This window comes from Monomorium pharaonis, chromosome 7 (genome assembly GCF_013373865.1).
Source record: "Monomorium pharaonis isolate MP-MQ-018 chromosome 7, ASM1337386v2, whole genome shotgun sequence".
Taxonomy (NCBI): domain Eukaryota; kingdom Metazoa; phylum Arthropoda; class Insecta; order Hymenoptera; family Formicidae; genus Monomorium; species Monomorium pharaonis.
This window is the reverse complement of record NC_050473.1, coordinates 18,042,608-18,063,665: the sequence shown is the minus strand read 5'-3', so window position 1 is coordinate 18,063,665 and position 21,058 is coordinate 18,042,608. Positions and strand designations below refer to the sequence as shown.

The 21,058-nt window shown below is 36.3% G+C and overlaps 4 protein-coding genes across 9 annotated transcripts; 2 read left to right on the top strand and 2 right to left on the bottom strand.

Annotated features, from left to right (window-relative positions):
- Window positions 1-122: 122 nt before the first annotated feature.
- LOC105830516 lies at window positions 123-14,215 on the bottom strand. Of its 5 annotated transcripts, none has more exons than XM_036289929.1 (12): window positions 13,923-14,215; window positions 10,177-10,250; window positions 8,819-10,042; window positions 7,623-8,159; window positions 7,353-7,456; window positions 6,934-7,231; window positions 6,525-6,642; window positions 5,567-5,714; window positions 3,853-4,766; window positions 2,203-2,770; window positions 1,540-2,101; window positions 123-1,431 (listed from the first exon to the last, which is right to left on the bottom strand). In XM_036289929.1, the coding sequence occupies exons 3-12, from the start codon at window positions 9,306-9,308 to the stop codon at window positions 1,262-1,264; spliced, it is 3,909 nt and encodes a 1,302-aa protein (XP_036145822.1). In that variant the 5' UTR covers window positions 9,309-10,042; window positions 10,177-10,250; window positions 13,923-14,215; the 3' UTR covers window positions 123-1,261. The 5 variants fall into 5 exon arrangements, with proteins under 5 accessions (XP_036145822.1, XP_028044579.1, XP_028044578.1 ...); XM_028188778.2 differs by lacking the exon at window positions 13,923-14,215 and adding an exon at window positions 11,180-11,312 and having other exon boundaries at window positions 10,166-10,250; XM_028188777.2 differs by lacking the exon at window positions 13,923-14,215 and adding an exon at window positions 11,180-11,312.
- On the top strand, window positions 11,021-13,791 carry LOC105830517 (proliferating cell nuclear antigen). The gene is made up of 4 exons (XM_012669883.3): window positions 11,021-11,387; window positions 11,964-12,141; window positions 12,223-12,367; window positions 12,917-13,791. The coding sequence occupies exons 1-4, from the start codon at window positions 11,167-11,169 to the stop codon at window positions 13,240-13,242; spliced, it is 870 nt and encodes a 289-aa protein (XP_012525337.2). The 5' UTR covers window positions 11,021-11,166; the 3' UTR covers window positions 13,243-13,791.
- Window positions 14,216-15,271: 1,056 nt separating the features above from the next.
- Window positions 15,272-18,736, top strand: LOC105830518 (G patch domain-containing protein 2-like). Of its 2 annotated transcripts, none has more exons than XM_012669884.3 (5): window positions 15,272-15,565; window positions 16,243-16,418; window positions 16,717-17,074; window positions 17,156-17,358; window positions 17,543-18,736. In XM_012669884.3, the coding sequence occupies exons 1-5, from the start codon at window positions 15,546-15,548 to the stop codon at window positions 18,253-18,255; spliced, it is 1,470 nt and encodes a 489-aa protein (XP_012525338.1). In that variant the 5' UTR covers window positions 15,272-15,545; the 3' UTR covers window positions 18,256-18,736. The 2 variants fall into 2 exon arrangements, with proteins under 2 accessions (XP_012525338.1, XP_012525339.1); XM_012669885.3 differs by lacking the exon at window positions 15,272-15,565 and adding an exon at window positions 15,612-15,923.
- Window positions 18,632-19,539, bottom strand: LOC105830519 (mitochondrial import inner membrane translocase subunit Tim9). Its single transcript, XM_012669886.3, has 2 exons — window positions 19,337-19,539; window positions 18,632-19,158 (listed from the first exon to the last, which is right to left on the bottom strand). Exons 1-2 carry the CDS (start codon window positions 19,382-19,384, stop codon window positions 18,931-18,933), a joined length of 276 nt encoding a protein of 91 aa, XP_012525340.1. The 5' UTR covers window positions 19,385-19,539; the 3' UTR covers window positions 18,632-18,930.
- Between the last annotated feature and the right edge of the window lie 1,519 nt (window positions 19,540-21,058).

The window sequence follows — 21,058 nt, the reverse complement described above, 5'->3', positions numbered from 1 at the left end:
AAAATGTTACTTATAGAATTTAAAAGGTTTATCATAAGAATTAAATAAAATTAAAGAACACCATATATCTATATATATATGTGTGTGTATAGGGTTCATTTGCAAAATAAATTATGGATGTATTACTTATAACATAATTTTAATATGTCCAATTTATATTATTTAAAACGCAAGTTTGCGTATTTTTAACACGTTGCTTTCTTATCGTGATATAAAATATAAATCTTTTCCTCTTCCTTGCTAATACATTTTTTTAGATAAGATAATGCTAGGGGTTAGCAAAATAAAGAAAGTTGCTTCTCATTAAGAGTATAGAATTCATTATTGAAAACTTACAGTTATACACATTTTGTACTCAATAATATGTCAATGAATATTTTAACATTACATTTGATTATGTATTGTGCATTGAATTAAGTATATTACACATTCTATACTACCCCAAATTTTGCCATAGTTTCTTTGCAGCGGAAAACTCGTATCCTAAACATTAAAAGATACAGATAGTCACAATATTATAAGTATATAGCATTATTTTATACAGTCTAATCTCTAGATAGAGCCGTACAGATCATGTGCTCTCATACTTTCTGTTATTCCAGTAAACTCTCGATGTTACGTAAGGTAAAATTATAAATTTAACTACTTTCGATATTGGATGTCGATCTTGTGTACGTATCCTGAAAGACCACCAACATTGAATGAAATAATTCTTCTCGCTTTTAAACATTTCATTAGTAAGAGATGTAATTTTACAAACATTAATTGCTTAATAAGAATCCAAAACATTCACATATTTGTGTGTAATCATGTTCGATTACTTTCAACGCAGGTACACATCACAGCAACTTTAAAAATACAAATCTATATACCATTTTCATTTCCTTTGAGAAAATAAAATTGATATATAAACGTCAGAATTTTATATTTGATTAAATTAACCCATGTAGGGTACCAGTTTGTCGTATCAATTAGCCTGTGACAGATGGTGCATGACACATGGTCCCACGTATTTATCACAAAAAATACTAAATATACCGCAGTGTGTACCGATACGTTGTGAAGGATTATTAATCGTTGCAACTTATAAAACTCATAATACATAAATACATAAGTTACTCTCCATCCAAAAAATAATAGATATAGGAGCACAAACCACTGTATAAAGTTAACTTTACAAAACTTTCCCGCAACTCTCTCGTAAATGTCACTAATTTTGTTGGTCTCATCCAACTTCGTATCAGTATCACCTCGTTCATTTTTATTGTGTGGTGGTATCGGAAATGCTTTGCCGCCATGTGGCATGAAAGGGAATTTTTAAAATTTTGACCCGTGTCTTAGGCAACGCGGTTAAAAGAAGCTTCTGCAATTGTGGCAACGGTAAAATGTCGACTTGCGGACTGGTTAGATGCGGCTGTTGCTTGTCATCGCCTGAAAAATGATCGAATAACGTTTCACAACAATCTCATAAAAAATATAGAAATAATAACACTAATTAGCTAATTGAAACTGTGATTAGTTCTACAATTCGACATATACCTTTTTGGTTCTCGTTCTCATCCTCAACATCGGCAATTAATTTTAAACAGGGGACAGGTTTCAAAACTGGTATAGAATCTCCAGTAACCTGTTTATTCATAAGGTTGCATTGATCAACAAACAGTTCCGTAACTCTGAGTAATTCGAGCGTAACGCCCCAGATGAAATGCGTCAAATTGTCTGATAGTTCTGTGACACCGCCGAGTACCATGTTGTTGGACGTTGCCGATTGAGATATGTAAGTCGGTATAATTAATAACCTCTTAATGTTTTTGCAGTTAGCAAGACATTTGTCAAAGCCGTTCTTTACATCAAAATTAACCAATTCCATTTGACTCAAATTCTCCAATTTCGATACGCCTTCAAGGATGTCAAATGTACAACAGGATCCTTGACCTTTTTCAAGTCTAAGACGTTCTAATTTTTTTAAGTTTATTAAAACAATAGTTCCAAACTTGTCAGGAAAGTCGGAGCACTCGCCCAATTCTAATGTCTCTAAATTCGTCAATGCTTGTATGACTTCAATTTTTTTCTTCCCGAGTTCTTTAACTGATGTCAAACTCTGTAAAAGAGAAATAATCGTGTAATTTTTCTAATATTAAATAATCAAATAAAACACAAATTTCACAATAAAAATTATGTTGAGAAGATATAAATTCTCACCAATTGTGTCAAGTGCTTTAAATCTTGTAACGGCGTGAGATCTTGTTGTAGTGACATTCCAGTTATTGCCTTAAGCCTAAGTTCTTGACATCGACTCAAATTCCCGATCGACTCTAATGTGAGAGAATCGCACTTGATTGACATTGCACTGAATACTTCCAATTGTGGACAGGTCTTGATGACTTCTTCCACAACTATAACGGGACATCTACACAGTTCAAGCTTCACGAGACTGGTCACTCGGGGTATGACAGACAAGAATTTCTTCCAGATGTTGTCGGATTCGCCAGCGACTAACATTTTCCTGAGATCTAGATGCTGCGTGCCACGTCTCTGTAACGTATCCGCCAAACCATCCCAATCAGTTACTTGACTATTCTTCATTCGTACGGTCTTCCACAAAGATGGATGTGCGGCGAGATCACGCCACATTTTACAAACTCGCGCGGCTCGCAATAACTCTTGGACCTTAAGGTATTGGAAAATACGCAGCAAGGCATGATAACCGGCGCAGACTGAATTCATAAAATTTTGCTGTTGTTCTAATTCCTGTTGGGTTTGCTTCCTCCTGAAAATATTTAAAAAAAACATGCATTTTAGAAACTCAATATTAGTTATTTGTGAATATGTGATTATATCATATATCAACTTATTCAAAAAATTTATAAAATAAAGACAAGAATTTATTTTTGAAGAGGCTTTTAAACATGTAATAATTAAAAATTATTTGTTACACACTATGATTTTTAATATAACAAATCTCTGATAAAAAAATCTCTAATCAAGAATTTGTTTCCATAAAAAAGGCATAGATATTCAAAAACAAAGAAATATAGAAGTAAAAAGGATTTAGGATTAGAGGAAAAGGAATGTGAGAATTTATAGGAAAACGCACTAAGAGTTTTTGTTTCAGCTCGCACATGTTATATCTGCAAATATAAAAAGTAAAAATGAATTAGATTTTTCCCACTGAAGCACTTATCAGTAATTTTGTAATTGCAACATGAATGTAAACATTCATATTCATATATAATGTGCATTTTAATATTGAGAGTAAAATTAATGGTAAAAATTATCTTGATACTACAATTACATAGAGTACCATGGTAATCAACAGGTGCACTTCTTATTTATTTTTTACGTTTGTCATAAATTTGGCTGCATTTCTAAGAAGCTAAGGCAGTGTGCTTCGGTCATAAGATAAAACCAAATTCATTTTTAATGTTTGTTTCGATTTTTATATTTCCAAATATAATATGCATCAATATATATATATATGTAAATATATATATATTGCATTTGCAATTTTATGTACTTTATTTATAATGTAGAATTTATATAAAATATATGTTGCTCCATATGTGGACCATATAACTTTAATATACATCCTAAAATGTTTTACTATGTAAAATCTAATATGCAGTACACAAAAAATAAAAGAATATATAAAGTTTTCTATATATATATATATATAATTGGATAAAGGTGGATTATTATATATAGAATCTTTATTAAACTTTGCAAATACAATACGTACACAAAGCAACTGCCAAAACCTCAAAAGAGAGTTGCCGTAACTCAAATTATTTGAAAATAAAGGTTCTAAATAAGAAAAAAAAAAAAAAGCCTATATGTTTCATGTACACTTACTTGCTCTTTTTAACTTTTTTTACGGTACCCACTTTACTTGGTTGCGGTTGTTGTCGATCTGCTTCAATTGTTTCAGTTTCTACACTTGCTTCAAGAGTATTAATAACACTTGCCGTATGTACAGAAGTACATGTGGGTTTACTTTCAGGTAAACTACAAATATCAACTTTTTGCTTTTCTGAGACATCATCTGTATTGGCAGTAAAAGATTCGTTTTCTAATATATTTTCAGAATTGTCTCTTTTAGGTGTATTTTTACTATCCTTATCTGTATCATCATGTATAAATGTTTCAGTCGTTTCTGTAGTAACAGAAGAAACAAGATCTGTCTGATGAATCGCATCTTTTGCGACTTCTTTATCAGATGTAACATTTATTTTTTCAGGTAAATCAGTATTTAAGGACGGAGGTATACATAAATCTGCCACAGAATTATCTGTAGTATTCGAAATGTCAGTAAGTAAACTGTCTTGAAGCAACGGCGGCTTATCGCCAATTTTGTCTGGTTTTACTGTTATAGCCGGTTGAACTGCCATTGCATTATTTTTTGGTACTACAATGTATCTTTTGCCACCCATTACAGCAATATTTTGAGCTGGTTTTGGCATAGTACCATCGTGACTTTGCAAAAATTCATTTTCCGTTTGAGGAAACCATGGACCTTCCTTTTTGTCGACGGTTATAGGCGAGTTTGTTACAGAAGATGGTGTTTTAATAGTTTTGGAAGAATTTCTTGTTTGCACTTCCGTACCGTCGGAATTCTTTGGAATTCTTTGCAATTTCGGAGGAGACGAATTAGTCTGATGTTTTGATTTTGCATTTTGCGCACCTAACATACTAATCGGAATCAATGGAGGTGGTGTTAAAGATGGATTATTTGGCATGTGAGATTCTTTAGTATCCGGCTGACAATTCTACAACAGATTTATATAATTATTATAAAAATTTAAATTACACATTTTAATATTAAAATAATTTTCAAATGTATATGTAGTAATTAATTTTAAAATATTTTATATTTTATATATTAATAAAATCTTTTAATATCAAATAAGAAATTAGGACTGTTGAAATTCAAAGATAAACAAATAAAATAAGGCTAACGAGAGTCTGAATGACAATGCAACATTAAATTTTGAAAAGTTGTGTACATGTAATTGCAAAATATGCAATTGTGCACCGTTGTCCACGCTAGATTTTTCTTAGCTGTGTTTCATTTATTTGTTTTGAATCCGAAAAGTCCATGTTTATTCATTCATACGTTTTTTTTTCATTTATATCATGTTTATAATGTATATGTTTATAAATGAATATGTGTCTGTAAACTGTTCTATACTTCATAAAAACAAACGTTTAACTGAGTTTAACATATAACTCTTTAATGCTCATGTACGATCAAGCATAGTAATCACTCTATATGGAGCACTTCTGCACATTACACAAGTCTTTTATATTTGTATAAAGTCTAAATCTTTAAATTAACAATGTAAATTATTAAAATCATCTAATTGTTAAAATCGCGAAATCCTAATTGCTAAAATTATTTTAAAAAGCAAAAGGATTGTTGGAAGTGCAGATAGTAAAAATTAAAAAAATTAAAAATTTATTATCAAAATTCCTTTTAAAAGAATGAGAAATTTTGTCAACTTTTATTGACATTGTATTATTATTTTTCTAGATAAAATTCCTTAAACTATATTGTATAGTAACCTACCTTGCAGACATATTCATCATTGCCTGCAAATTCCATGCCATCAACACATTCAGGATGATATAAACAGAGACAAACTCGACATTGTAAACTTGGTATTAATCCCATACTTGTCGAACATCTTATACTGCATGGCTCTTGAACTTTGGGTCTGTAAGATGTGCGTTGATAGGGACAAGGATTCAGGAAAAAAACATAAGATTCCCATTAAGGATGAAATAGGGTTAAAGGATAAAATATATTATAAAAATTATAGACACAATAAACTTCTCTCCTATCCAAAAGTGGCAATTTTTGTAACATATTATATATTGCATGCATTTTAAAATTACAGCCCACAGAATTATCTGTCTAGAATTATCCAATGTATTGTGTATATTTATGTATGCAATAAATATCTATGCACATGCACAAATTTTGTGCTTTATATAAAAAAAAATTATATCTTCTAGTCAAAATGTAAAATTCTGACATGATAAGAAACAATTATCTATAAAATTATAAAATATATTTTTAAAATATTTCTTCAACAAATTACAAAATAATTCATTAAATATTATATTATAATACAATTGTTTCTAACATGTTAAAGACTGAACATTAATGTACTAATCAAATTAATTATTTTATACTAAGGCCCATTTCTACCAACGTAGATTAACTTTGATCTTGGTTTAATTTGTTATTTTATTCTAATTCTAAAAATTAGATAAAGAATAAATTAAACCAAAACTCAAGTTAATCTACATTGGTATTTAATGTGTTGTTATATATTCTTTTTTACATCTAATTAAAATGTTCCTTTTTTGTGTCACATTATAATAAGTTAAATATTTAAAATTTTTATTTTACTTCAAATATTATAATTCTCTTTTTTTCAAACAGATTTTATCTTTCTGATTAAATCAACAATAGTAAATGCAATACATAAAATATATGATTAAATAATTAAAATACTCACGTTAATAATCTTTTGGTTTTGACTGGTATAACCTTCTCAGCTGCTTGCTGGTTTCGTCTTGTATTTGCCACACTCCGTTGAGGTGGAAGCATCTCACTTTCTTCTGATGATTTCATTTCTATTATAAAAATATCAAAATAAATTCATAAGATTAACAATAGTGTGTAAAAACTATCATTAATTTTGCAAAATAAAAAAATTTTATAAACAATTGTATCCATTAAAAAGTTGTAGAAGAAAAAAAGTAGTAAAATTTGATACTATAGAAAATCAAATCCCGAAATTATCTCAAAATATGTTATTAAGTTATTAGGCTTAAGTTATTATATATTAAGTTATTAGGCTGTCAAATAATAAACAATACATATACAACATAATATAGAAATAATTCTTAAATGTAAAAACGTACTTATTTGAGGAGTTTTCTTTGTAGTTGTTTTTGTTTTATATGCTGGAGAAGCTGATGCTTTTGTCGATTTAGCTGCTTTTGTAGGTACTGGTACAGGTGCAGGAACAACCTTTGAAGTTTCAGGAGGAGCAGGTGTAGCTGCTGGAGGTTCCGGTTTCGGCTGTTTTCTTGATGTACCAGATTCAGATTTTCTCGTTACAGGTTCCTGTGCTGGTTTCTTTATTACAGGTTCCTGGACTGCCTTTTTTATTGATAAAGCTTTCTTATTATATTTCTTTGCTGCAAATCCACCCGATCCCTGTAATGGCCAATAAATATATCAAATCTCTTTTAAAGTTTATAAAAATTAAAAAAACAAATTAATACATTATTTACGTGATATTTTATAGATAGAACTTAATATTATAAAAAAAACATACTCGGATCCTTTTAGCATCTCGAATAACTTCCTTTTCAGGATCATTGAGTCCAATAGGTTCTTTAAAGAATGTAAAATTGTCAATGGTCAATTCCTTTGAATTAACTGTAACAAAAATCATCATTTTAATATACATACATACATATAAAATTGATTTAATTATATATTAATAATAGAAATTAATTTTGGCCTAACTGGCCAAATTTTGGTACAATAATTGAATAAACAATAAAAAAAAATAGTTGTAAAAAGAATTCTTTTGTATACTTACGAGATTCTGCTACTTCTCTAAAACTTCTAACTTTTTTTCCCTTTGGTGTGTAGTAATATATATCAGCCATTTTTTTGAAGGAAGAATCATTAGTAGCTCTAAACACTAATTCTCGCTTCCAACCGTATTTAAATGGCTCTTTGTATAAAGGATTTGACATGTCAACAACAGCTTTCTGTTTTCCTCCTGGACTAGCACCACCAGAAATGAGACTACCTTTTGATCTTTGTGATGTTGCGGATGGACTACTCGCGGCCGACGAGGAATTCGCCGATCTAACGGAAGTTAAATCGATTTTGTTTGGCTCTTCAGAATCTATGCTATTTGGTATATCGATAGAATCTGTTTCCGATCTATCAGATTCCTTCTCTTTTTTAATCTTTGTTATTTCCAAGTGCTCGAAACTGTCTGTTCCGTAAACATAGGTTTTCATGTCGTCAATCAAATCTTGACTGTCATCCGTCTTTTCTCTATCAAAAGTCCCAGTAGAATATTTTATGCGTTTTGTAAGCTGTGCCTCTGCTATTTCTGCTTCGGCTATAATAAAACATATTAAATTCATAATTACCTCCTAACAGAGCTCCTAATAAAAATGAAAATGATTTTAATCAGCAAAAATTATGAAAATAATTTATAAAATAAAAAGTAAATTTTTCTAAATTCAATGCCTTATAATCTGACACCAATATGATACGTATTATAAAAGTACATAATAATGATAATATTATATATTATGATATTATAAAATTTTATAATTATTATTTATAAGGCATTAAAAATAATTAGGCAATATATTTAAAAATATGTTATAGAAAATTCATAATACATGTACATAGATGTAAAACAATTGCTGTTAATATTTTAATATGTAGAAATATATTATATCTTAATTAAACTTAAACTTTTCTCTGATATTTTGTTTACTTATTGAATTTTAAAACTAGACTTTAGTTAGGCCTTGTTGGTGTTTCAATGTCAGTTTTTTATGCATACAAACAAGATCTTTTTTTTAGAAATTTAAAAGTAAATAAAGAAATTTTTTAACAAACCAAATTCATCAAAATTTGAATCTCTTTCCCTCAACTTACTCAACAATTTTGAAAAACATACAAGTGAGAGAAAAAAGATAATTTTTAGGATCTTATCTTAATAATCAGTCTTGTCATCGACAAGGGCATCATGATCACAAGTCCTACCAATGAGTTTCTTCAGTACGTGACTGCCCGGTTGAAGTTCAATTCCCCGAGAGTCGAAGCCGTTGAACTCCTCGGATTCTTCAGAGCTGGCGTCTCCACGCTCCGAGAACTTGCGCTTGCGCCCTCTCGTTCCAGGTGCCGTCGTCGCCGTTGTTGTTGTCGTTGTCGTCATCGTCGTCGTAGCCGCCGTCGTCGTCGTCGCCGCGTCGCTCTCCACGGCGGCGCCTGTGGAATTGGCCTTGAACTTTTTCAGCCGTCTGCGGGGCAGCGGCGCGACGTGCTTCCTAGGGCTGCCCCGCAATTCGCCGTTAACCTCCTGCGCATCCCCATTACCACCGGCGGACGTCTTGCCGCCCGAGCCCTGTGCCTCCGTCATCGGCGCGATCGCAGCAACACTCGCGTCACCAGCACCGCTACCGCCACTCGCGAGGTTAGGATCCTCGCGCGGCACCGCGGCGGCGTTCCCGCCATTTACGTTCGCGCCGTCCATAGCGGAACCAAGCCGACGTCTCGCGCACCACACCGCCTTCTACGTCGCCCGACCGCGAGTCAATAATTGACGCTATCGATTCGTATCCACGTTCGAGCACTGTGCCTAATAGAACGGCCGATTACCGCGAACACCCCGCACACTGCCGCACACAGTAGAGTGTCGGTGTCGGTTCACCGTAAAGTTTCTCGCTCTCTTCTCCTTTTCTCCCTCGTGTGTTTATGCGTCTCTCCCTCTCTCTCCCTCTCTCACGATCCCCTCGCGACCCTCGCGTCTATCCGTCCGCGCGTAATCGCGCGCTCATCTGGCCGCGGATGCGCACCGGGCGTGCGCAGACGACCACTGCGCGCTATTTACACAACCGCCGCTCGTCGTCCGTCGGATACGTCCGCGCATCACTTCGTCCCGCGGTTTCAACCGGTCGCGCTCGACCAGGACCGCTGTGTCCACGTTCGCCGCTCACTCTCAGCAGCCGACGCGCCGATTCCCCGTGCGAGGCGAAAATTCGGCGCCGATAGCCTCTACGAAACACTCGCGGAGCGTCCGTTGGTCCTGCGCGACAGAGTACCGGAAATGGTGGCCGTGCCAGTGGCGGTTCACAACTTCACACCGCGTTCTAAACGGTTATCCGGATATCTCGAGTCACGCGTCCATTTCCTTTTCCAACCTTCGCCGACCATTTCTCGATGGCTTTCGGAACGCGCCGCTAGAATTCGTTCGCAGTTCGGCGGCGTCTGCAAAAAATTAAATTTTAAATGCTCCTCTCCATACTTTTCTGCTGACAATATGCATTCTATATAAATAAAGGAAGATTCTAGCGTTTTTTTTATGAGTTTTGGATAAAAAGCGAGACGAACTTTTGACTAACTTAATCGATTTAACTGGCAGGGTTGATAACAGCACAATTTTCTAACGTTCGTCATCCTCATTCTGTCCTCTTTCCTGTAATAAACAAAATTAATAATCTGTTAACGAAAGTATAACGGAAGCTACTTGGTAATGTTAATTGTCGATTAAATTAATACAAATTAATTTAATCGAAGTCTGATGTTCATTTAATTCTGTCGATGTAAATTGACTTATTTTTTATCTTTTTTAAATACTACACAGTTTAATTGATACCAAAATCTACATTGATAGAAATACCCAAAGCAAACATAAATCTGATTATTTTTCTCTCTTCTGTCACCTGCTCTTTGCCATTCTCGTACTTATTGTTTTTAAATTTTACTTTTCCTTTAGTAAAAATTTTTCTCAAAACTTTTCACATAATTTTTCAAAAGATTTCTCAGAATTTTTTATGCAAAGTGAAATACTTCAGAACTGTTGACAGTCTATATCCTTTCTAAAAATAATTCTGAAGTACCCTAAGATTACTAAAACTTTTTATTCCATAATTTCTGATTAAATCTTATACAATGTTAAAAATTAAAATGAAAAATCTTATATAATATTTCAAATTTCACACATGTAAAAAATTCTAAGAAAAGACGAGCACGCGCGTAGATCTTTTTGGCATCCCTGAAAATTATTGCAATTTGTAAAAAAAAAAATCAAAGAAATGTTCTAAAAAATTTTCATCAATGTTCTCACGATATTTTTTCCGCTTTTAGGGTGCTGTCCCGTGGCAGCCGGAATCCGGAAGATGAAATCTCGAAAAAGTAATGGAGAGGGGGTTAGCCAAAAAATTTCTAATTGGCTAACCCCCTCTCCATTACTTTTCCGAGATTCCATTTTCCGGATTGCTGGGCCACGAGAAATACTTGTTGATTCGGAGGACGAAGATTTTTTATCGTAGCGTGATATCCGTATTTCTTTACGCCAAATTTGTTAGTACGAGCGTGAAAAGAAGCACACCATGTTCAACGTACGCCTGAAGCCTCCCGCACTCCTGAAGAATGTGCTTGACACGGTGAAGGACCTTCTGACCGAGGCGATTTTCGAATTCTCAGAATTGGGGATTCGGATTCAAATGATAGACAACGCACACGTCTCTGTGATCTCGTTGACCCTCGAGAGTGACAGTTTTGACGAATACTGGTGTGATGGAGGACGACGGTTAGGGATGAATATCCGGTGGTGAGCGTTCGGACACGATAATTTGAAGATTATGCGGTGGGCCGCCCGTCTCGAACAAAGAACCATGTCGTTTCCTTTGGCTGTACTATCTTTTGTATTTTTCTTTCCACGAAACAAAATAGCCATGCGCTCTATAAAACTTAAACTAGGACATAGATAGAAGATTTTTAATAAATTCATTCAACAGGTCTAGAGTCAACAAATTGTTACAGTAGAGATTAATGCGAGCTTGTAGGATGAATCAATTTAAAGAAGAAATGAAGACTGGATTTTGGAGGAAAACAGTCGAAAAGAGTAGCTCTGGAGTTGGCAAATTGTAACAACAAATTAATGCGAGCTTCTAGGACAATAACCAATTCAAAGCAGAAATGAGACTTTCGAGAAATATAATTTAAAAAAAAAAGAGTTCTAAGGCTAGTAAATTAATGCTAGGACAATAATTTGTTTTAAACAAAAATGAAGAAAGAATTTTTAAGAAATACAGTCAAATGGAGCAGATTCAGAGCCAATAGATTGCTGTGGTAAATTAATATGAGTTTGTAGAAAAATAATGAAGGCTATGAAACCTACTTTCAGCCTGTCAAAGGTCCTGCAACGCACTGATGCGGGAGACATAGTGGATCTTAGAGCACATTCCGAATCTGTCGAAGTTGTATTCCTATCATCGAAGAAAGAGGAGGAGATCAAATACGAAATGGAATTAATTAACATAGATTATATACCACAGAACATGTACCTGAACCAGAACATATATGTGAGGCTTCACTTGCATAAGAGTATTCTATGTAGTTAAGACGGTAAGATTATTGTTTTCATTAAATAATTTGTTTTGTAGGATATCTCGTACTCTTACATCGTGAAAATGCCAACCGCAGAATTCATCCACATATGCAGAGATCTGAGCCAGTTGGGAGAATCTATAACTTTTGCATGCAGCAAAGGAAGTATCAAGTTCAGTGCGTCCGGTGATAACACCTCAGGTAAATTAACCATATACATTCTCGAGATAAAGGCAAACTAGTGAGAATATTGTGTAATTTTTCTATACTCATGTAATTGAAATAGAACATGAACACCATTGTCGTCAAGATTGTTTACGTTGTGTGTGTGTGTGTGTGGGTGTGTGTGTGTGTGTGTGTGTGTGTGTGTGTGTCAGTCAGTCCAACATAAATAAAAAATAACTGTACTCGATCTTTAACCAAAAGTACATTCGAAATGTATGTCTTACTAATCTTGTCAGTAGCAGAGGTCAAAGTTTTGTATACTCTTTCTTGTTTACGTTTTCACTTCATTGTACAAGATACATTTATGATCTATAAATATTTGGTGCTAAATGAAAGTGTAGAACAAATTTTGTAGATGCATTTATATACAGGTTTAATCAAAGTAAGAGTTCAAAACGATATTTATAAATAATATTACAAACACAGAATATTTAATATAAAAGATGATGGGAAATACTGATTTGCACAGGTAAATACCAATTCTTTATATACGAGTTTCTCATGCCGTTTCTATTTTCTTTGCAGCTAACATCCAAGTAGAGCAGACTGCGGACGCGGATAATGAAGAAAAATCGGTAGTAATTCAGATGGAAGATTATCAATCACCAATGAAGTTTACATTTCCGTGCCGTTATCTGAATAATTTTCCAAAAATTGATCTTCTCTGCAACCAAATTCAGCTGTCCATATCTGACAAGGTGCCTTTAGTCTGTGAATACAAGATGACACATGTGAAAAAGTCTAAGAAAAGGAATATTGGATCCATCAAGTATTACCTGTTGCCAAAGATCTACGACGAGGAAAAAAATAACGATGTAGAAATTAGATATTCGTATGCAACTAACCTGTAATTAATGGTACTGTATTGTGTCGTTTCGGAAAATTTTGTCCTATTATAGCGTTCGACATGTATAGCATCATCTTGAAATTTATTATGCTGAATTATTATTTGAAATAAATATATTTGACGAAAATTTATTTTAAATAATAATTCAGCATAATAAATTTCAAGAAGATGATGCCATACATGTATTTTACCAATCAAAAAAATTAAATAATCTGTTATATATATATATATATATATATATATATATATATTGAAGTACAAATAAGGCGAAGAGAATTAAAGGTACTTTTAAGATAATATATTATTTTAATTTTAGATTTAAATGTTATTTTTGATTCATCACAGTACTAGCGCAATGCAGAATTGACACTACTAAATTTATAGCAGAGTAACACGATTAGTATAGCGAAATGGTGTCATCCTTTTAATCAATATTCACATTATTAATGTTCCGATAGACTGTGACAGTATTTTGATATTACATTAATTGTTCCCTTTTTTTTACATGTAAGAAGAGCTCAATATATTTTCAAAAAATTTGATAAATTTTGAATGTGTTGTAAGTTATTTTTATATCCTAGCTTAGATCGAAATTTCAAGTTTTGTTTGATGCAAGTATCTTACTTTTTATATGTTTGTCATGTATATACGCTACTTTAATATAAAAATACATAATTAACTTACGAGCTGAGGGAATAAGAGGGCTATCATGGATGGAAAAGTCTAGAGATGGTATATAATAAAAGCTTACACAATTTGGATTAACCTATAATTACTTAAGGCCCATTTCTACCAACGTAGATTAATTTTAATTTCGAATTAACTAACTCTTTATCTCTTTCTAATTTTTGGAACTAAAATAAGATAAATAAATTAAACCGAAATTAAAGTTAATCTATTAATTGGTAGAAATGGGTTTATGTAATTAAGTCAATGTTTAATCATTGAATATCGGGTTATACTCTAAGAATTGTTTACACTCCTCGACAGATCTCTACAAATAGTAAAATCATTCGTCATTTGTCCTCTTTGTTCTTAAATAATTTTTTTTTTTACAAATAACTTTCTTTATACTTGCACTACATTTAAGAGAGGAAGAAAAGAATATTTATAACATTCGAATGAGATATCTTGGCAATATTAATCAGCCTTTTTGGTATCAAGATCCTGATACTGCTTTCTTGTTTCAATTCAATCAAAAGTTATCGTTTGACGAGAGGAGTTCTCTTATTTTACTTTATACACATTATTAAAAAAAAGATTGCTATATAAAGAATGCGACAGCTAGCTTTTAGAAAAAATAGTTTGTATATATATTTCTCTTTCTCTCCTATGGCATATTGTGAATTTTTAAAATATGCTTAGCAGAGAGGTAGAGTTCCTATAAGAAGAGTAAAGGTGCCTTTTCGCGCTGACGCTTGACGCTCATTTTCAGCGTCAAAAGACATCACGTGACTAAAAATAAAGATACCCATTCGTCATTTTTAGTCACGTGATGTCTTTTGACGCTGAAAATGAGCGTCAAGCGTCAGCGTGAAAAGGCACCTTTAGGGCGCGGGTCCAATAGAATGTTACCATAACCATAAACGTAAGAAGTTGAAAGACTAGTAACCTATTAAAGAGGCGATAAAGGTATCTGTAAAAGTTGATTAATTTGAACTTTTGTAGTTACAGCAGAGAGGAATCTGAGAGTGGCCACCGCGACCTTTTTTGTGCGACCGATATTTGACTAGCATATCAGCGCCAAACGTGGATGTAAAGTCTGTTTTACATTAATCGCAAGCAGCTAGTTGCGAATTGCAACATCCAATAGGCGCTTAGTTTCTAGTTAAAGCTCGACATTTATTGAGTGTTGCAAATTGCAACTGGCGACTGCAATTAATGTAGAACGGGCTTTACATCCACGTTTGGCGCTGATGCTAGTCAAATATTGGTCGCATGAAAAAAGCCACGGTGGCCGCTCTCAGGTTCCTCTCCTCTCTGGTATAACAAACGGATGGACAGATGTCAAAGCAGTCGACCGGAGCGGAGAGGAGGGAGATTTTCCTCCGATCGAGCGAGAGACGGGTTCTCATGAAGCGACCGACGTCGATCAAAACGTACCGTTCACCGTGCCTCTCGGGGCGCGAGAACACACACACATGTTTCACGGTGGAAAATAACGTCGGCGATCCCGCGACAACAGGCCTTCCAAAGTGTTACATTCACGTAGACGTCGCGCGATCCTCCCTTTTGTTGTCATTCAACCTGGACGGAGCGAACCGGGGATTCCGACAATGAGGAGGCAGCTCTGAGGCGACGGGACTCATGGACGTCACTTGTAAGAGGTGAGAGAGAGAGAGAGAGAGAGAGAGTGAGCGCGCGGGCAGGATGTTACGTATTGTGTCACACACGCCGCGACGGGGAGTTAAAAGCCCCGACGCAATCGCAACGATTTGTTTTGATCCCCTCCTCGGCGATTGAAGTATCGCGCGCGGACGTATATGCGTCCCCGGCCCCGGGAGATGGACATCGCCGCTTTTCGGCGCCGCGTCGTTCCCCGTCGCCCGCCAACGACAGAGATCACCAGCAGGCCGCCCGTCATCGCCCGAGAATGGATCGCGAATTAATCGCATCGCCCGTCGTCCTCGTCGTCGTCGTCGCTCGGCACGGACCGTCCACTACGCCGTAACGAAACGATCAGATGTGAATAGCAAGCATTACTCGTATATCTCTCGTACGCACGGGAATCTCAACGTAGCGATAATTAAATTGTAATTGAGATAAGAGAGAAATGGGGGAACGCGGCGGGTCGCGGCATCGGGCTGTAATTTTAGAAATCCGCGAGAGCGTTGAATGTCGACGCGTCGGGAGAGAGAGAAACTCGGTGACTTGTCACTTGGAGCGAGAGTTATGGTCGCCATGTAATCACGCTCGCGATAAATCGACCGAACGTCGATCACGCGCACGCGGCGTAGCCGAGGAGTAGAGTACCCTTTACCGTCCCCGATGCTTTGTTTTGCAGCAAAAAACGCGTCCTTCAAATGGAGCGTGTTCTGAAGGCTGTACCGGCGGATTTAAGAGTAAAAATGGAGGCCCTTGTGCACGACTTGACCCTGGCACTCGAGGAGAGCAGCAACAGCGCGAATCTCAGGCGCCGATGGGGCATCAGGAGGCGGGCCCGCTCCACGGGCAATATTCGTAAGTGTAAGGAACGACGATCCCGATACGAACTTGAAAATACCCACCTCGAACGAAACGTCAGAATGAAATACGAGTGACAGGGAGTGTCTTGAGCGTGTCCTGTGCAACCAGTAATTTACAGTTTCACCTCTGCGAGGCACGTGGTCGGCGTCAAGATAATCTTTGTAGAAACGAATCCCCGCAGCATCGGGAAGTTAGATATTGACTGCATGTGATCGAGAACCAAAGTAACGTGTAACGTCAAAGTAATGTCAATTGTACCGACGTTTGATCGATAATGTTTTCCCTTTTGCAGCGGCTCTAAGCACAAGCAAGCACTCGGACGACAGCTCATCTTCTATTTGCGAAATTCGCATTCCGAAAACTGCCAATGTCACGAAGTACCAGTCGGACAGCGACGAAACCAATCAGACGAAACGCTTCGCGCACTTTCCGAACCTGAACAACGTCAGTAACATCGAGAGCGACTCGGTGAACGAGAACTTCGTGCCGAGAACGAACATCAGACGCAAGAGGAAGTTCAAGAGGATGGCGATCGACTCCGACTCTAACGCGTCCACCTCCCAAGCGATGGCGATTATGTCGGCTTCGACGTTCGGTGGGAAAAAACGTATCTTCCGAAGCGATTGTAAAAATAGATACAGCGCCATATGGTAGGGAAATAAATTTAGTTATTTATCTTTTCAATTTGTACGCATGCACAACAATGATTCGTTCAATTTTCACATTTGCAGGTGCGGAAAACGTAAGAGATCGTGCAGGGAGCGTTCGATAGACTGTGAGATGAGAGTGCCGAAACCGACCAAAAATGCAAAGCCGAAAAATCGTGATAAGATACAAGGCGAGGACACTGTGGATTGCTCTCGTATATCCAGCTCGAGCATCTCGTCCAGCGATTCGGAGGCGGGTCTCATCACCAACGACGAGGACAGAGAAGGTAGGTTGCGCTCGAAAGCAGTGTTAAATAAACCTGTTCTTTTTAGTTAAACTTGCACAGCTAAATTCGTCTTCTTTTCTTTTCAAACTAAATGAAAGAAAAAGAGAAGATTGTACAAAAAATTTAGTTAAGTAGACTTGCGTTATGCCACACATTATACAAATCATACATGTAATATCTGCAGGAGATGACGAACAGTCCGATTGGATCGGAGAGTCAAGTTGGCGGGACGACGGGGAGAGCACCAGCGACGACAAAGCCACGTCGGATTCGACCTTCCAGATAATGCTGCACGGCGAGCACTCGGTTGCGGAGGCCAAGAAAAACTACAGGCAGAGAATACAACGCATTCGTGAGGGCCTGAGCGGCAGAGAGATCCGCGCCGGGCGACGTCACGTCGACAACAAGCCCGGCTACTCCATCATAACGTCGGCGAACGAGAAAGTCTCGCGATTCCTGCAGGATCCTACTCAGAGCGAGCTGAGACTCCATCCCATGCGGCAACCCGAGCGGGAGAAGCTACGTCGGCTCGCGAATCTATACAGTTTGAGCATGAAAGGCGATCAAGGCTGCCCGATACTGTACAAAACGCGGCACACCACGCAGGCCGTGTGCGTGGACCAAGTGTCGTTGAACAGATTCTCTGACTACAAGAGGCTGCGTAAGACACCTCCGAATTCACCGAACTCGGACTCGACGATGCAAACCGAGGAACCTCAGATCTCCACCGCGAGCTTCAGCTCTTCGCAGATCATAAATCAGACACAAGGCAATATGGGCTCGATACAAGCGAATGTACAAACATTTTCTTCATTCGAATGGGAAAGCGAAAGTATGGACATTGAAGTACAAGGGAAGTCAAAGTTTCCTGATTTTGGACATTCCAAATCTAGTTAAATTTATTTACATGTGTGTATGTATGTATAAATATGAAAAATATTTAGTTTTTTTTTTCTGAAATGTGTATATATATGCATACACGTATATATACGTTTTATGTGTAACATCCTTATGTATTATTGAAATTTAGAAAAATGTTAATATTCACATGACATGATGCGAAAAGATTCTACAGAAATTGTAATATATATAAGTATTTTATTGCAACTTTTACTTACTAAATGAATTTATATAGTTATTCATGTTACTATAAATTTATATTGTAAAAAATGTAATATTTATATGCAAATGTTATATAAAACTGAAAAAGATTACAGTACATCTAAGACTATGTGGTTCAGAATCAAACTTGCACTTCCACACTCATATTAAATACATCAAACAAGTTTACTTATATATTTAACATGTACAACTCCATCCCTTTCATACTTTACATGTTTAATGTTTTATATATTACAATATATTATAGAGTACAATTTATTATACAGTCAATGTTCCTTAACTGCAAAATAAAAACTTTATCTTGAACATGTATCTATTAGATGTTGAATGAATCAGCCTATCAAACAGAGGTATTCAAGAAACTTACAGCGGTTGTAATCTGATGATTACACCAAAAAGATTCAAATAAAAGTGACAAGATCACATTTCGTCTATGATTCTACTTTGAAACTAATTCGCCTGACCTTGTCTCGTGGCAGCCAGAAAATTCTCATTAGCAGTCATTTGAAACTCTTGGAAACGTTGTGATACCCTCTGATTCATCTTCAGGTACTTCTCCATGCAGTTCAGGACGCACTTCTCCTCCTTGCCTTTGATCTCTCGCGTCGTGAAGTCGCTTACGCAGTCGATAAAGCAAATCTCAGAGAGCTTATTATACGAGGCTAAAAAGTCCCGAAACTGCAGAACAACAAATATTCAGGTTACGTCACGCGCGCGCGTGTATGTGTGTGCGGGGCAGTTCATTTACATCGTCTCGTCGAAGACGAATGTAAATATAACTCGCGCAACGTTCGTACGCTTTTAAGAGCTGCTTATAGCGTAGCAACGATATCGTTCTAACGCTGGTAATACATACAGACTTAATCTGATCGGCATCCACGTCAGTCGGGACTTGCATCGCCATAGTTAATCAATATTTGCGTGAAATGGTCTTTCTCGACTTCCCCGTTACGTTCTCGGCGCGTTCCCGACGTTCTCGTGAATCGGTGAATATTGCATCGGGTTCTTTTGAGGTTAGGTACGAGCACGTGCGCACGACAGTGATGTAGGATTTGGGCCCCCAACACCTGCCAACACAGGCAGCAGTGCAGCACCGCCAGCACCTCGAGTGCTCCGCCGAGCACACAAGTCAGTCGTGGTCTCGGGCCGGCTCGGTCGCTTTCGTCGTGTCTGTTGCAAATCGGTTATTAGAAGGAAAGAGAAGGTGCTGGCTGTTCAAATCTAGCGCCACTGGTGTGTACGGTGGCGTACGGTCGCGATTGAGGTGTTTTAGGGACGCCGGAAGATACAACAAAGGTAAAAATAAATGCGACTAATCCTGTAATTCCTATATGTTTTCTACTATCATCTATAAGCTGTATTTATTCTTATTTTTATACATCTTCGTTGCGAGAAAAGAACAACTTCAATCTTTTTTCTCTCTCCTTATTACGTTATTTATTGACTTGGCGATCTTAACCTATTTCCTGCGCGAACGGCGTTTCGATTCTTGAGGTTGGCAAACGTGATCGTTTGAATAAAATTTCAAACCGCCATGCAAACGGTCGTCCGACGAATAATGCACCCCGATTGCCTTGCGGAAACGGTTTTTTTGGAAAGATACTATTTTAATCAGCATTACAAAAAATCTATTTACTTTCTTCAAAAGCGCAAAAAAGTATGTATATAAGAATGCGTTGCGTAAAAATAGGGTTGTGAAAATAGAACCTTGAAATTTTTGCAACAAACTTAAGCAAATTAGTTCGTATGTAAATTTAGAGAAAATGAGCTAATATAGCTGATTTTACGGTATAATAAAGTTACCATCTCAAAAAGTTCGCACAGATCTAGCGATAGACCCATTCCAAAACGAACACTTCTCACAGATGTTTTTAAAGTGATATTAAGTTCTTAGTAATATGTAATGCTAAGTTAATGTAGTTATTTGAGAGTAGTAAAGAGAAACCAAGGTAAACTTACGGCAAAAATATTATTAAAAATCTAGTAAATACAGATTTTGACTTGAAGAAATACAAATCAAGTGACTGAATTAGAACTTGTTTTAAAAAACAACAAATTTGTATCTTGTGATATGATACTGGGCTATTAGTAGTATTAAATTATCGAATTATACTGACTACTGATTTGTAGCTATTGCAATCTCTTGGCACATTGTACATAATGTTCTAGAAGGAGAGAGAAAGAGAGAGAGAAGGAAGGAGAGAGTGGCAGAGAGAGAGAGAGAGAGAGAGAGGCGCCGCAAGTCCCCCCTTGCTGAGAAGAACAGGTTGACAGGAGGAGAGGAAGAGAAGAGGGAGTACTTCATATAGTGAGTTGTCAAAATAACTTCCTTTTTTTTGCTGCCTTGTTATAATAGGACAGTGATAATAAAAAACCAAAAGAATTTTTTATGTTAGGCAAAGAGCTTTCGAAGCCATTACGATATGCTAGAACTACCCCAACAAAGTAGTCATTCGAGGAGTTCGGCTAAGAAAAATCCTGAAGCTGGTCCTAGCTCAAGCAAACGGAAACGTTCTGTTACAGACACAAATGATGTGTCAAAGAGGCTGTGCGAAGACACAGAATTGCCTAATGATTT